Source organism: Peromyscus eremicus, chromosome 13, assembly GCF_949786415.1.
Source record: "Peromyscus eremicus chromosome 13, PerEre_H2_v1, whole genome shotgun sequence".
NCBI lineage: Eukaryota > Metazoa > Chordata > Mammalia > Rodentia > Cricetidae > Peromyscus > Peromyscus eremicus.
Genome location: NC_081429.1, coordinates 45566728 through 45580577, shown reverse-complemented (window position 1 = coordinate 45580577; position 13850 = coordinate 45566728). Strand labels below are relative to the sequence as shown.

The window sequence follows — 13850 nt, the reverse complement described above, 5'->3', positions numbered from 1 at the left end:
AACTTTCTATACCAGGAGTCTTTTCTTATACAGCATCTTGCCTATAATATATGCTTAACGCCCATCTCCCAGTACATTTTACACATCATAGGAAAGAATATTATTCTCTGAACAATTCTATTATTCCTTCTCCTCAACACAGAGGCAGAAGCCAGTTATTAATTCATTTTTTAGGAAGGTAGTCCCACATATACAATAGCTTAATTTTGTCCTGCTGCCCTACCATGGGCTTCATCTGATCTTTGGAAACTGGATCCTGGTCGATTATTCTTTGATATCTCTAGTTTCTGATGCCATTAAAAATTTCATTTTTATTTTCTTTTTTGAATGAGGGAAAATTGAGAATCAGTAGCGTTTGCTGTCTTATCTCAGATTCTGTATTCCAATGTATGGAGTGGCTAATTCTTAGTCTCAATACAAAGAAGTCCAAATTTTTAAATTTCTATAAATGTCTTGAAGAGTAGCTTAATTTTTTTTTGTGATGTCACCTTCTTTTGTCTTTCAGCTGAACTTTATTCTGTTCCTGAATACCGTTAGAGTTCTCGCTACCAAAATTTGGGAGACCAATGCAGTTGGGCATGACATGAGAAAGCAGTACAGGTAATCGAGAGGTGCCTCCATCAGAGGAAACGTTCTGTTTGCTGTTTAAAGAACACACACCAGTTAGTCTGAAATGTACGGGATTTTACTCTATGGATGTGTGTTTTGATTCATTCAACTTATATGATTTGTTGGAAGAAAGTGTCTATAGTCAAGATACGAATTTCCCAAACTTTCTTACTGTGTCTAGATTCTCTGTGTGTTTCTGTCTGTACTTAGCAGGTTGTTAATTTTCTATAAATTATATGAATTCACACAAAAATCTCTTGGCGATTATCTCAGACAACTGTCTGCATTTAAAAATATGTCCTTGTGAAAAGAACCAAGCAGGTGCATTTGTTGCATTACATCCAATCCTTTGGTGAATTGATGCCTACCAAATACAAATTTTAAGAATGTTTCAAGTGCACTGGTTGGAGGAATTCCTTTTCTTTGTCTTTCATGAAGAAAAGGACAAACTGACTGTTCCTAATCACTATTGATTCATTTCAAGGGAGTACCCATTCCTTCCAGTGGTCATTTTGGTAATTCTGAATAATAATGGCCTCTATCCGATTGAACTAATATATCTACATCAGGTAGATGTGGACTAGGTTTTCTATCCCTTAGAGGGGTAACAACTTCTGCCCCAGTTGGCTATGAAGTACTGTTTCAGACACAGGAAGGAACAAATCATGCGCAGCATTTTGATTTTATTTCACAAACATTCTCCAAGTTCTTTGCTGATTCCTTCTCCTCTAACGTCTAGTCAGCCTTTTCTGTCCAGCAGCAAAGATTGCAGAGATAGCTGGAATTCTCTTAGGATGCACAGTGTGAACAAACCTGCAGCTTCCAGCTCCAACTATGTTCCATGAGTTATGGTGGTAATATTGTGCCCAAGAATCTATAGACAAAGGCCTATCTATGGTGTACTAATATAGCTTGTCTCATGTAACTGTCTATCAGTGAAGACATAGGCCCAGAATGGTGGTGTAGTGGGGGCGGATTTAAATGACCTTCCTTTCTTCTTCATTAAGTGAAAAAGGTGTGATGTTATTTGTAAATGGTGTAGATTTTTAGTTCTGAATGCAGGTTGCTTATTTGTATTTTCAGTTCAATACTCTGTTTTAGAAACCCCAGATTATCAAGCCTTACTTCTGAAGCAGACTTGGGAAGATGAGATTTGTGTTCTTGTCTCAGTGTCAGTCCTAACTTGGGAGAATACTACTTAAATGTATGTCTTTGCCAGTGTTCTGGTGTTGTGAAGAGACACTGTGACCATGGCAACTCTTCTAAAGGAAAACATTCAATTGGGGCTGACTTACCCTTCAGAGATTTAGTCAATTTTTGTCATGGGAAGCATGGTGGCATGTAGGCAGATATGGTAGAGAGGTAGCTGAGAGTTCAACATCTGGATCCACAGGCAGCAGGAAGAGATAGTGAGCCACTGGGCCTGGCTTGAGCCCTGATGAAGCCCATAACATTCATCCTGTGTGAACATGAGACTTGGAGTTGGCTTCAGATAGCCTGTCCTTTGTTCTGGAAACTTGCCCTGAGCAACCTGAACAGTATCTTCAGATCTTCAGAGACAGCACTGGCCCTCAGCCTCCTGTCCCTCAGCTTCTGAAACCTCAAAGCCCACTCCCCAATACTTCTTCTAACAAGGCCACACCTACTCCAACAAGGACACATATACTCCAGTAATGCCACTCTCTAAGAGTCTATGGGGGCCATTCTTATTTAAATCACCACATTCCACTCCTTGGCCCCCACAGGCTTGTAGTCATATCATAATGCAAAATGCATTTAGTCTAACTTCAAAAGTCCCCATAGTCTTTAACAGTCTCAACCCTGTTTAAAAAATCCAAAGTCTCTTTGGAGACTCATGGTACTCTCTTAACTGTAAACCCCTGTAAAATCAAAGTCAAAAAGCAGAGCACATACTTACAACATACAATGGCACAGGATGTACATTACCATTCCAAAAGGGAGGAAAGGGAGCATAGTGAGGAAATACTGGACCAAAGCAAGACCAAAAACCAGCTGGGCAAACTCCAAACTCTGCATCTCCACATTTGATGTCAAAATGCCCTTCAGATCTCCAACTTCCTTTAGCTTTTTTGAGTGCAACATACTTCTTTCTTTTGGGCTGGTTCCACTCCCTGTTATCAGTTTTCCCACAACTCTGGCATCTCTAACATCTTGAGTTGTCCAAGGTAATCCAGGCTTCACATTTACAGCGTCAAACAATGGCAGAACCCTTCCAGGGGTGGAGATGGTATTAGTTACATTGATGAGTTATATTGATTGGATGTGCCATGGAACAAGGCTGTCCTCCAGACTAATTTATGTGACAGGATCAGAGAGGCTGAGTCAGGACTCTATGGATGCACATCCATAGGATTAGGAAGGACATCAAGAAGCAGAGTAAGAGCCTAGCTGTTGTATTCATCCTGAGGTTGTTTCAAAACACCCAATTTCAGAGGCTTGTCTTGGTCAGCTCTCAGGGTTCGCAGCAGCCTTGGAGTGGGTGTGGGGTTGTCCACAACTTGACACCCTCAACTTTAAGCAATTTTTTGTGCAGTGTCAGGCAAATCTTTCAAGAACTCCAGAATTCCATTGTGGGCACATGCTTCCTAGGTCCAGAGACCTTCAGTGTACTGAGAGACCCCAGAGAAGCAGCCTCTCTGGACTAACTGCGGTCTTGGTGAAGGAGATCTCACTGGGGCCTCCAGAAGTGTTGCCAGAATCTTTCTGGTATAAGTACTCTGATGCCAGTGAGAATGGAAGAGAGATGTCATTTGAGGACCAAAGCCAGGACAGCTCCTGAAAGGCTTTGATCCCAGGTCCAACTGGTATTCTTATTTCATATCTTAAAAAACCACAAGGTGGGGTGGGAAAGCAAGCGAGATTTTATAGTAGTGTATGTGGCAGTCAGCAGGTTGTTAAGGGAAACGACCCACTGTTTCATCTGGTTCCTTCATGTCATTCTGTTCGAGGTAGCAAGTGAAGTCATGCTTGGAAAATAGGCAGTAGACACAGGTACTTTAAGTAAATCACTAAACAAATCAATATCCAGTAATTGGTCTTTTATACTTTATTCTAATTTACTTTAACAAGTAAGATGAGTTGTCAGAACTTGGAAAATACAGCGTGTGAAAGAGTTCAAGAAAGAGAACACTTGAATGTTTCCTCTGACTGAACTTGTCATTCAATCTGATGTCAAATATGTCGTTACGTAAGAGGTTTTGCTTAACAAACATCGTATTTCATGTTTAGGATAAAACCAACACAGTACAACAGCAAAACACACAGATTTAAAGGTGAATAGTCACTTATGGTGTAATTTTGGATGGATATTTTCCTTCTTTGGGCTTCTATCCTCAGCTGGGAATGGATAACATTCTTCTCTTACAAGAAATGAGGGGACTGCAGGATGCTATAGTAGCATGGTACAAAACAGAAAACAGTTTCATTTGCTGCTACATTTCCCTCTTAGAAGGAGGGAGAGAGGAAGTGAGGAAAAGAGAGAAAGTGCCTGAGATCTTCTAGAATATTTTTCTTGAAATGAGGAAAGTACACGCAGAAATGCATATATAAAACTCCATTTACAAGTAAATAAATTTAAAATAAAAATAAAAGAAAAACTCTGCTTGCATAGACATGAGAGAAAGCTTCATTTAAGGCCAGGAGGGATCAAGAAAGGCTTAGGATAAACAGGATCCCTGAGCCTGTCCTCTTTTTTTTTTGATCTAAACATGATTTGCCAAAGGATATTAGGGATTTTTTTGTGTGAATTTACCTGGAGAATGATGTGGGCTCAATACTGTGAGAACTGGGCATCTGTTTTCTAAATAGGACACCATATCCCCCAAACACTTGACTCCTTTGCATTTTTCTTATACCTGGAATCATCACCATACTCCCAGCAAGCCAGAAGACCCATATCAATATCTGCATGCCCAGATCATCTCATTAGACATCTGTATCTTTGTAGAAGGCTAAGCTATAAAGCCATACAGTGTGTGTGACTGACCATATGGACACTAATAAACATCAATGCCCAGAGCTGCTTGTGCTCAGTCTGCTATGAATAGACAGATAATGACCTATGTGTACATTTGCTAGTCATATGCTCTGCAGGATAAATTCTAAATGAGGATGTAATCATGGCTAATATATAAACATGAGCACAGTTCAAACATTTTATTTAATTCCACAGTTAATGAAGGAGGTGATGAAACATTTCACCTGGTTCAAAAGAGAACATATAGTTAGGAAATGCATGCTGGAATGAATTGATAAATGGATGCAAACTGCAAAACTCGATAATACCTACAGAGCTACAGTTAGAGGCATCTATAATCTTCTAGATACAATTTGTATTCAGTGGCTGGGAATGACTTGCATTACTGTGGTAGAAAGATATCTAGGATACCCCCTAGGATATCTAGCCTTTGCTATCCTATATGTGCCATGTGTGATACTTGCCCTGTCACCCGGACCTTGAATGTGGGCAAGATCTACGAGGACTTTGTTGCTCTCTCCTTGATCAGGTTCCATTATATGACAAAGAAAGTGGGCTAGTCAGTCTTAGGATATATTACACAGACTCCATCCTGGAAGCCTGTGGTTTGGACCGAGAGGCAGCCTGTAAGATCCAAGTGACTCTTGGCTGAGAGCCAGAAGGCAACCCTGCAAATACAGTGGAGGTCGTTTGAAATCTGAATGAGCTGACAAGAGAACCCTAGGTCCAGATGTGAACCCAGCCCTAGCTGAACCCTGGAGTAGTTTTGAGAGACTCGAGTATAAGACCTACCTGTGCTGGTCTGTACCTTCCAGCACTGCATTGTAACGGAATGAGTATCATTTAAGGCATGGACTTTGTGGTACTTTGTTATACAACAAACTAGAGATGAATTCAATTACTGTTTCTATAGATGATCCCTTATCCCTACAGAACTGTAAAACAGCTTAGTCATAGTCAAGAAGAGAGGGACTCAAAGGACAGAGCTAGCAGGATTTCAAATGGATTTCATTACCTAATGCAATTTTGCCCTAGTCTGCATTAAACTGAAGGGTGACAAAACTTTTGCATTTGCGACCATTTTGTAATCCATTGCCCTGATTTAATTTTTTGTTTGAATCTAGTTTTTGGTTCCTAGCTACAAAAGTAGGAGCAGTCAAAGTTAGCTTGATTTTGAGAGCACTCTCCAGGGGGATTTACACTGCATCTTAAAAACAGGATGTAATTTTTTTCAGAGAGATGTTAAGACAAGAGTTTCAAGGCTGTGCAAGTGTAGTTAATGCAATTCCTGAGTCTAACTAGACCGCACTAAATGCCTCGGTGTTCACAGCGTCCTTTCTAGTCATATAGCCACAGGGACTCGGCTCACTACTCAGCATTCAGAAGGAGGACAAGTCCAGGCAGGCTCTGAGAGCTGAGAGTGTTAGTCAGGTCCAAGAGACCCACTGCTTATCAGCAGTGCTCTCCTGAATGGAATGGACTAATGTGGAATTCTAAGATTGAAGGACCTGCAGGCAAGGCAAGTGAGAACTCAGAGCAGCGGATGAAACGCCCGCAGTCTACAGGGGAAACTGAGTGAGGGGTAGGCTGCTGAACAGTGCCAAGGGAGCAGATGTTTCTGACACTGCTGAGACACTGTGGACAGTGAAGGAGGCAGCCAGCTCCAGACATCTGAGTTAGGCACCTCCATGCGAACCTGTGGGCCCTCCAGAAAGCAGGCTATGATGGATCGTGTGTTAGCAAGAGTGATGACTGCAAGACAGCTTTGAAATATTAGAGCCGTGACAGGCTTGTGGACCCTGCTCCCCTGTTTCTGAGACTAGATAAATGAGTCAGCATCCCATAGGTAGAAAACATCAAGCCTTGATTCCGAATCTAGCTCTCTTTAGTCTTAGACTAGTGAGATCTTGGCTCACCCACACACAGCTTGTTTCCAAGAAGGGAAAATAATAAATAAATAATGCACCTAGAGGAGAGGTTGGTAAGGATGGAAAGCTAAGTTGTCCAAGATTCTTGGGTGTCAATGATTCACAAAGGGGGAAATTCGAGAAACGAGTAAAAAATAGGTCACATTTGGCAATTTCTTGGATCAAGAGTGCAAACAAAACAAAAGTAACCCCAAACCGGACAATGGCGCACTTGGTGTCCTGGTGACGGATGAATTGCTACAGACTCAGTGGCGTAAGGCAGCACACTTTCCATTTCCTTCTCTGTAGGTCAAGAATCTGTGTGCCTCTCCCTCCCCTGCTTGGCTGTCACCAGGCTGCTACTGAAATGCCAGTCAGGGTGGTGACATCATGGGAAAGTTGGACGGGGGAGACTCCATCTGAGTGTGTGTGACTACTGGGAGATTTGGGTGCTTGTCAGCAGATGTCCAAGTGCTACTGTTTCTGCCACATGAGCCTTTCAGTAGAATAGCTCCCACATGGCAGCTTGTCCCACCACAGGGGGCTAGGAAGATGGTAGTTAGAATGCTAGGCAATACAGTCACAGAAATGGCATTCTATTATTGCCTTAATCTACTAGAAGGAATCCCCCAACCTGACCATGCTCAGGGAAAAGACAGACAAGGACGTAAGTAGTAAGAGGTGGAATCAGTGGGGACCATTTTAGACTAAGTCTGTCTATACTGACAGGGTTTTCTCAGGACAGAGTCAACAGGACAGACAGAATGTGCGTAGGTGTACAGATTTATGGTGGATAGGCAGTTACAGAAAAGTGGGTATATGGAGACAGTACTTGGTCGACTGGTTCATGTGAGTCTGGAGGCTGAGAAGGCCTGTGGCAAGCCTTCAGTAAGCCACAGTTGCGAGACTCTGTTGAACAAAGTCCAAAGTCTTACAACCAAGGAAACAAATGGTGTAACCCTGAGCTCAAGGGGGACACCCAACAGCAGCCTACAGGTGTAAATTCCAGATGCAAAGCCTGCAGAGCCTGGAAGACTGAAGGCAGGAGAGCTGTGTTCCAGCTGCAGAAGAGAAGAAGCATGTAGACCTTTCCCCTGCCTTATGGTTCTGTCAGAACCATCTGTTCCCCTGGTGCAGCTACCTGCCCCTCACTCACAGTCTCCCCTTAGCCTGTGGGCTTTTCATCCGCTGGTCTGAGTCCTCCCTTGCCTGGCCTACAGTTCCTTCAGTTTTAGAATTCCGAATTCGTCCATTTCATTCAAGATAGCATTGCTGATAAACAGCAGATCTGTTGGACCTGACTGGTGCTCCAAACTCTCAGAGCCTGCCTGTGCTTGTCCTCTTTCTGAATACTAACTAGTGAGCCCCAGGTGCTTGGTGGTGCCTGCTCGTACTGAGGGTAGGCCACTGTGTACAAATCTCCTTTGGAAACACCTTCTCAGACACATCAAAATAATGCTTTACCAGTTGTCTATGCCATCCTTAGGCAAACTGACACAAAAGCTAAATATCACATCATCACATTGGAAAACTCAGGGTTGCTTCAAATATATGAGATCGTTGGGATGAGGCCAGGGCAGGGTAGAGATGGCTCATGCCTTTAATTGCAGCATTCTAGAGGCAGAGGGCAGAAGCAGAGCCAGAGCCAGAGCCGGAGGGAGAGAACAGATCCCTGTGAGTTTGAGGCCAGGCTGTTCTACATAGTGAGTTCTAGGCCAGCCAAGGTTATGCAGTGAGACCCTTTCTCAAAAAAAAAAAAAAAAAAAAAATCCCAAGAAAACAAGCAAGCAACCAACTAATCAATCAACCAACCTACCTACCAAACAAAAAACAAGATGGGGGGGGAGGGAACGAGAGAGAGAGAGAGAGAGAGAGAGAGAGAGAGAGAGAGAGAGAGAGAGAATTAAATAGAACAACAGGTAGTGAGAAACAGAGTATTTGATGGAACATTCAGAATAAGAGGATGGACTGACCACATGTAGCTCATAAGGAATTGTGAAGTGTCCCCAAGAGTAGTTGATTTTTTTTTTTTTTTGGTTTTTTCGAGACAGGGTTTCTCTGTGTAGCTTTGTGCCTTTCCTGGGACTCACTTGGTAGCCCAGGCTGGCCTCGAACTCACAGAGATCCGCCTGGCTCTGCCTCCCGAGTGCTGGGATTAAAGGCGTGCGCCACCACTGCCCGGCTAAGAGTAGTTGATTTAAAAAATAATTAAAATTCAAAATTTTATATAAATGTACTATATTTATGTCATTCCCCCTTCCTCTCCTTTCTATGCGCCTTCCACTCCATCTCAAATTCATAGCCTTTTCCTTAATTATTATTGTTATTAATTATCATTAATATTTCTTAGTTATTATTGCAAGTAAACAAATATATAAATATAACCTGCTGAACCAGTTTACTGTTGCTCATGTGCATAAGGTTTTAGGGCTGACCACTTGGTATTGGGTAACCAGTCAGATGACTCACCCCTGGGGAAGACTGATTTTTCTCTCTCTCAGCAGCCATTAATTGCCTATAGTTCCTCATCCAGGGGTGGGGCCTCACTGGATTTCCCCCATCCATGCTGGGATGTCAACTGGTGTTGGGACTGTTCTGGTCTCCTTTAGGCAGCCATGTTGTTGAGATTTCATGCACGCAGCCTCCCTGTCATACATGGAAGGCAAAGTCTTGCAGCAGATTTCCTGGTCTTCCAGTTCTGACAATTTTCTGTCCTTGCTTCCCTGATGTTCCCTGAACCTCAGGTGTAAGATGGAGGAAATGCTTCATTAAGCCTCTAACACAGAAGTTAAAGGTGACTTAGGATGGTAGCAAAGGCCCTTTAACGACTTTGTAAAAACAGCATTCTATCATCAAGGAGAATTGACATGAGATGAGGGGATACCAATTACGGGAAGTGAGAACCAACCACCTGACTTACTATAAGGTGACAAGAGGCAGCCCTGGGGAGAGGGCTCAGTGGGGAGGACACTTGCTCTGCAAACATTAGGACCCGAGTTTGAATGCCCAACATTCGTGTAAAAGCTGGGTATGGTTGCACAAACCTGTAACCACAGCATTAGGGGGCAGACACGGGCAGGTCCTGAGAGCTCACTGGCTAGTTGGCCATGCTTTAATGGTGACCTTCAGGTCCAGCGAGAGACTCTGTCTTAAAAAAAAAAAGACACCAAACATCCTGCTCGAGTTTCTGCATGCCAGTGCCAGGGTCTAAGCGCTTGTACATGTGCATACATTTCATAGACCTCTCTCTCTCTCTCTCTCTCTCTCTCTCTCTCTCTCTCACACACACACACACACACACACACACACACACTCACACACACTCACACACACCACAACTACACATGAATATCCTACAAACACACATATACCACAAATATACACACACCACAAACACAGACCACACACACAAACACATACACACCACAAACACACACACCACAAACAAATATACCACAAACACACATACACAGACTACACACACACACACCACAAGCACACATACCACAAACACACATACACCACAAATACACACACACCACAAACACACAAATGCACACACACCACAAACACAGCCCCCCCAGACCACAAGTACACACACATACCACAAACACACCCACCACAAACACATATACCACAAATACACACACACCACAAGCACAGAGCACATACACACAGAGCACACACACACACACACACACACACACACACACACACACGCACACCTCCCCCCAACCGATCCAAAGACAACACCCACAAACAGCACAAGTAGAGGAGGGGAGAGTAAGGCACAGTGGCAGCTGAGGAGTCCCTGACTCATTTTGCAGCAAGCTGCTTCTCCCGAAGCCACCTGAGGTCGGTTAACAGAAAACCCTGTGTTTTCTTCCAGGAAACTGGCTAAGTCCACGCTGGTCCTGGTGCTGGTGTTCGGCGTGCACTACATCGTGTTCGTCTGCCAGCCGCACTCCTTCTCCGGGCTCTGGTGGGAGGTCCGCATGTACTGTGAGCTCTTCTTCAACTCTCTGCAGGTGACCAGCAGCGCTGCGCTGGGCTCGGTGCTGGGTGCTGGGTGCTCGCTCGCTCGCGATCAGCGTTCATTGGTTCCCTCGACCCCGTTCTCTGCCCTGCGCTCTGGTTCGACGACGCACCTGTCTTCTGAGGGCCAGAAAGAGGACACTATTTTCCGGCTCTCATTGGGTTCCCTTCTAGGGGTCAGGTTAATGCTCGGACCCCAGAGAGAACCGGTCTGGAGCTGTTTGGTGCAGGGACAAGCCTGGGTAGCGAGTTAACGGGGCACAGTGCTGGAGAACACGGCACTGCTGCAGGGCAGAGTCCATCTTTTTTTGGTGTGTGTGCAAAGTAAATTAAAAGAAGACAGAAGCAGGAAAAGGGTGATGGGGAGGGGAGAGTGAAAACACAGGAAGCATCTGCTTCATCCCAAGGTAAAGAGGATGACTGTAACCTCTCAGTGGACCAGTCTTCACCGCGCCTCTTCCCTTCACCTTGACTGGAGTGAGGTATTTATTCCAGAGGGAGTAATAGAGAGCTCGAGGCAGACAGGAGTGAGCATGGCCTGAGAGCACAGATGGAAGCTGCCTTCACGGAAGTGATTCGGTACAAGTTTCCTAGTCACAGAATGAAAGGGAATCGTAAGTGAGTGTGTTTATCCAATATGTTGGTTGGGACATCGTGTAGGTGAGCCACGACAAAGACAAAGACTCTCCACTCTGGATTTCAGATGGAACCTGGAAGTGTTCTCAGCCCTTGGTTTGTGGGAGTTAGTGGTTTGCTCAATCAATACATTCTAGAGGCTTTTTTTCACCTGATGGTTAAAATGACGTAGGTCTACTACAAGGTGGGCAATGAATGGCACTCAAGGGAACTGAGGATAGCCCAAGATGATCTGAGCTCTTCATCAGCAACATGCCAACTCCCCACAGCCACAACGTTCTAATAAGGCTATAGACTCTGTAACATGGCCAGGGACCTTCCATTCTTAGCAGCCTGAACAACTGAAATTTTTACCTTTGATGGTATCACTTACTTGCCAAGAATATTCAAAGGTTTCCTGTTGTACTCAGTATCAAGCTCAAGTGTCATTTTCTGCCACATACAGTCCTGTGTGGCCTGAAGCCTTCCGACCCTCCCCGAATCTCCCACAGAACTCACGGTACCTGGGGCGGGGGTCGAGGCGGGACTGGGTGTGGGAGCATCACACTCAGCTCTTTTCCCTGAATGTGCTCCCCCCCATTCATCCAGTTGACATCTTGCTCTTCTTACTCTGTCCAGCTTACATGTCACCCCAGAGAGGATCTTGGCTGAGTCTCTGATCCAATACACCTGCTCTATTGTTGCCTATAACTGATTTTACCCATAAGACCCTCATTGACTTGTTTTTCTCTTGTGGCTGTTGGCTTCTATTTTATCCAGGTCTCGCTCTTCCAGAACTGTTCTGTTTGCATATCACTCTGTCATGCTGAGTCACTCTTAGCCCAGTGTTCAAGCTCAATAGATATTTCAGCGTGAAGAAAAGGTCCTTTGTGCTCTTACCATATAATACTCTGTTGGTGGCTGCTAGCATTTAAGAAGTATAAACATATTTTACCAAGCAGGGGATGAGTTTTATGTGATCCTTGAGCGGTAACTTAAATGAAAGCACATAATAGGTTTCCTTGTGGACCTCCGAGTATTTCACTCAGTTGTTCGGTGTGGCTGAAACCCAGGGAAGGTCACAAGCAAATGCAACACAAACGCAAACATTTGGAAATATTAGGAGAAAATAATTGGTGTAGTTTTCTGAGGAAATCGTCAAAAGTCAGCTTTTCAGTGGGTGAATTTTGATACAAGATATTTTTCCTGCTGTGGACTTCATGACTTGCCAGAGGGCTCATAGCCTCTTTTTCTCCGCAGGGTTTCTTCGTGTCTATTGTCTACTGTTACTGCAACGGAGAGGTGGGTCTGAGGACACCAGGGGCCTCTGAAGATAAACGCCAAATTAATTTATGTTTTAATCCACATGATGTCTTTATGACAGAACACAAGAAACTTAGTAATTTATAAAGAGTAGAGGTCTGTTTCTTACAGGTCTAAAAGTGGGGTGGTCTGTGTCAAGGCGGCCACACCTGACCAGGGCCTTCTTGTTACATCATCCCATGACGGAATGCAGAAGCAAGGGGAGCTCACCCCTAAGAGACCGATCTCACAACCCTGAGTTCTTTCCTAAAGAGGGCAATTCCTGTTTTACTTAGTTCTAAATCAATTCTGGTTAATATTGAAACTTTTGGTCACATCAAGTTCTTTAAAAGGTCAACTACGTTCCTTAGATGAATTTAAATGAAAAGAAATTAAATTCAATTAAAGCAGGTAAGATTTTCATGACAAGCTGACGATGGTACCGTCTCAATCCATTGGGAAGTCACCAGAAAGAAGTAACCACATGTTACATGATCACGTGGATGATGCACGTGACTCTGGAGCTCTCGGTATGCCCTGCTGTTGCGTGGGTTGGTGCCTTCCTTTTTCTTTCAAATTTCCAACTTGCTCCAAGCCGCAGAAAGACAAGGACCCTTGTTCCTGCAGTAGCTCACCAGAGCCTTCTGAGCACGTTGGGTTCTGTGGGATGTCAGTCTCTGCATAAGGAGCTTGAGTGGCAACTTATCAATGCACCATCCCGATTTACCACTGTGTTATTTTTACCTTAATTTACAGCAGGACTAAGTACGTCAGTGTCCCTCCCCCGTGCTCCCCAGCCCCCCAGATGAAGAGATGAGTGTGTTGCTTCAGGCGACACCAACTTACAAGCTTTTTGCTTCCCCTGGGGTTTTGCTTCCCGTGATGCTTTCGGGAAAGAGTCAGTAGGAAGGACACTTTGGTAGCAAGTGTGGAGTCCAACCCCCATCTCCCCAGACTGCAGCTGCGGAGCCTGCTTCTCTATCTCCATCCTTCATTTTCCTCCCTCCTGTTTGCTCGTGGTGCAGGTTGACAGTACGGCAGTTGTGTTGCAAGCGGGAGTACCTTCCTTGGCTTTCCTCTGCCTCGGGTGGTGTCAGACATCAGCCTTTACAGGGCTGAGAACAGAGTGTATTCAGTAGCTCCTGAGCCGTGGAGGGAAGAGCTGAGCTCTGTTCTCATTTAGGCAGAGAGCGTTTTAAATGGAGAATTTGGGAGGTTGGTGTTTGGGAGCCTAGAGTCAGAAGCGAAAGAGCACAGAGCTAGGCGGGGTGCAGGGGTCGCAGTTAGCAGGCTGTGCCCGCTAAGTTCAGGCTCCATCCTCCCACAGTAACGGGGCAGCAGAAGCCTCCGCCTCTTAATGGACTGTTGGGCCCTAGAGAGTTCTG

At 44.5% G+C, this 13850-nt stretch overlaps 1 protein-coding gene across 1 annotated transcript in view; it reads left to right on the top strand.

Moving 5' to 3' along the window:
- Positions 1–13850, top strand: part of Pth2r (parathyroid hormone 2 receptor) — a 72487-nt gene that overhangs the window by 57081 nt on the left and 1556 nt on the right. The window contains exons 10-12 of the mRNA XM_059278505.1: positions 506–600; positions 10403–10541; positions 12424–12465. Of these exons, the coding sequence (XP_059134488.1) occupies positions 506–600; positions 10403–10541; positions 12424–12465 (276 nt within the window). The remainder of the gene's footprint in view (positions 1–505; positions 601–10402; positions 10542–12423; positions 12466–13850) is intronic.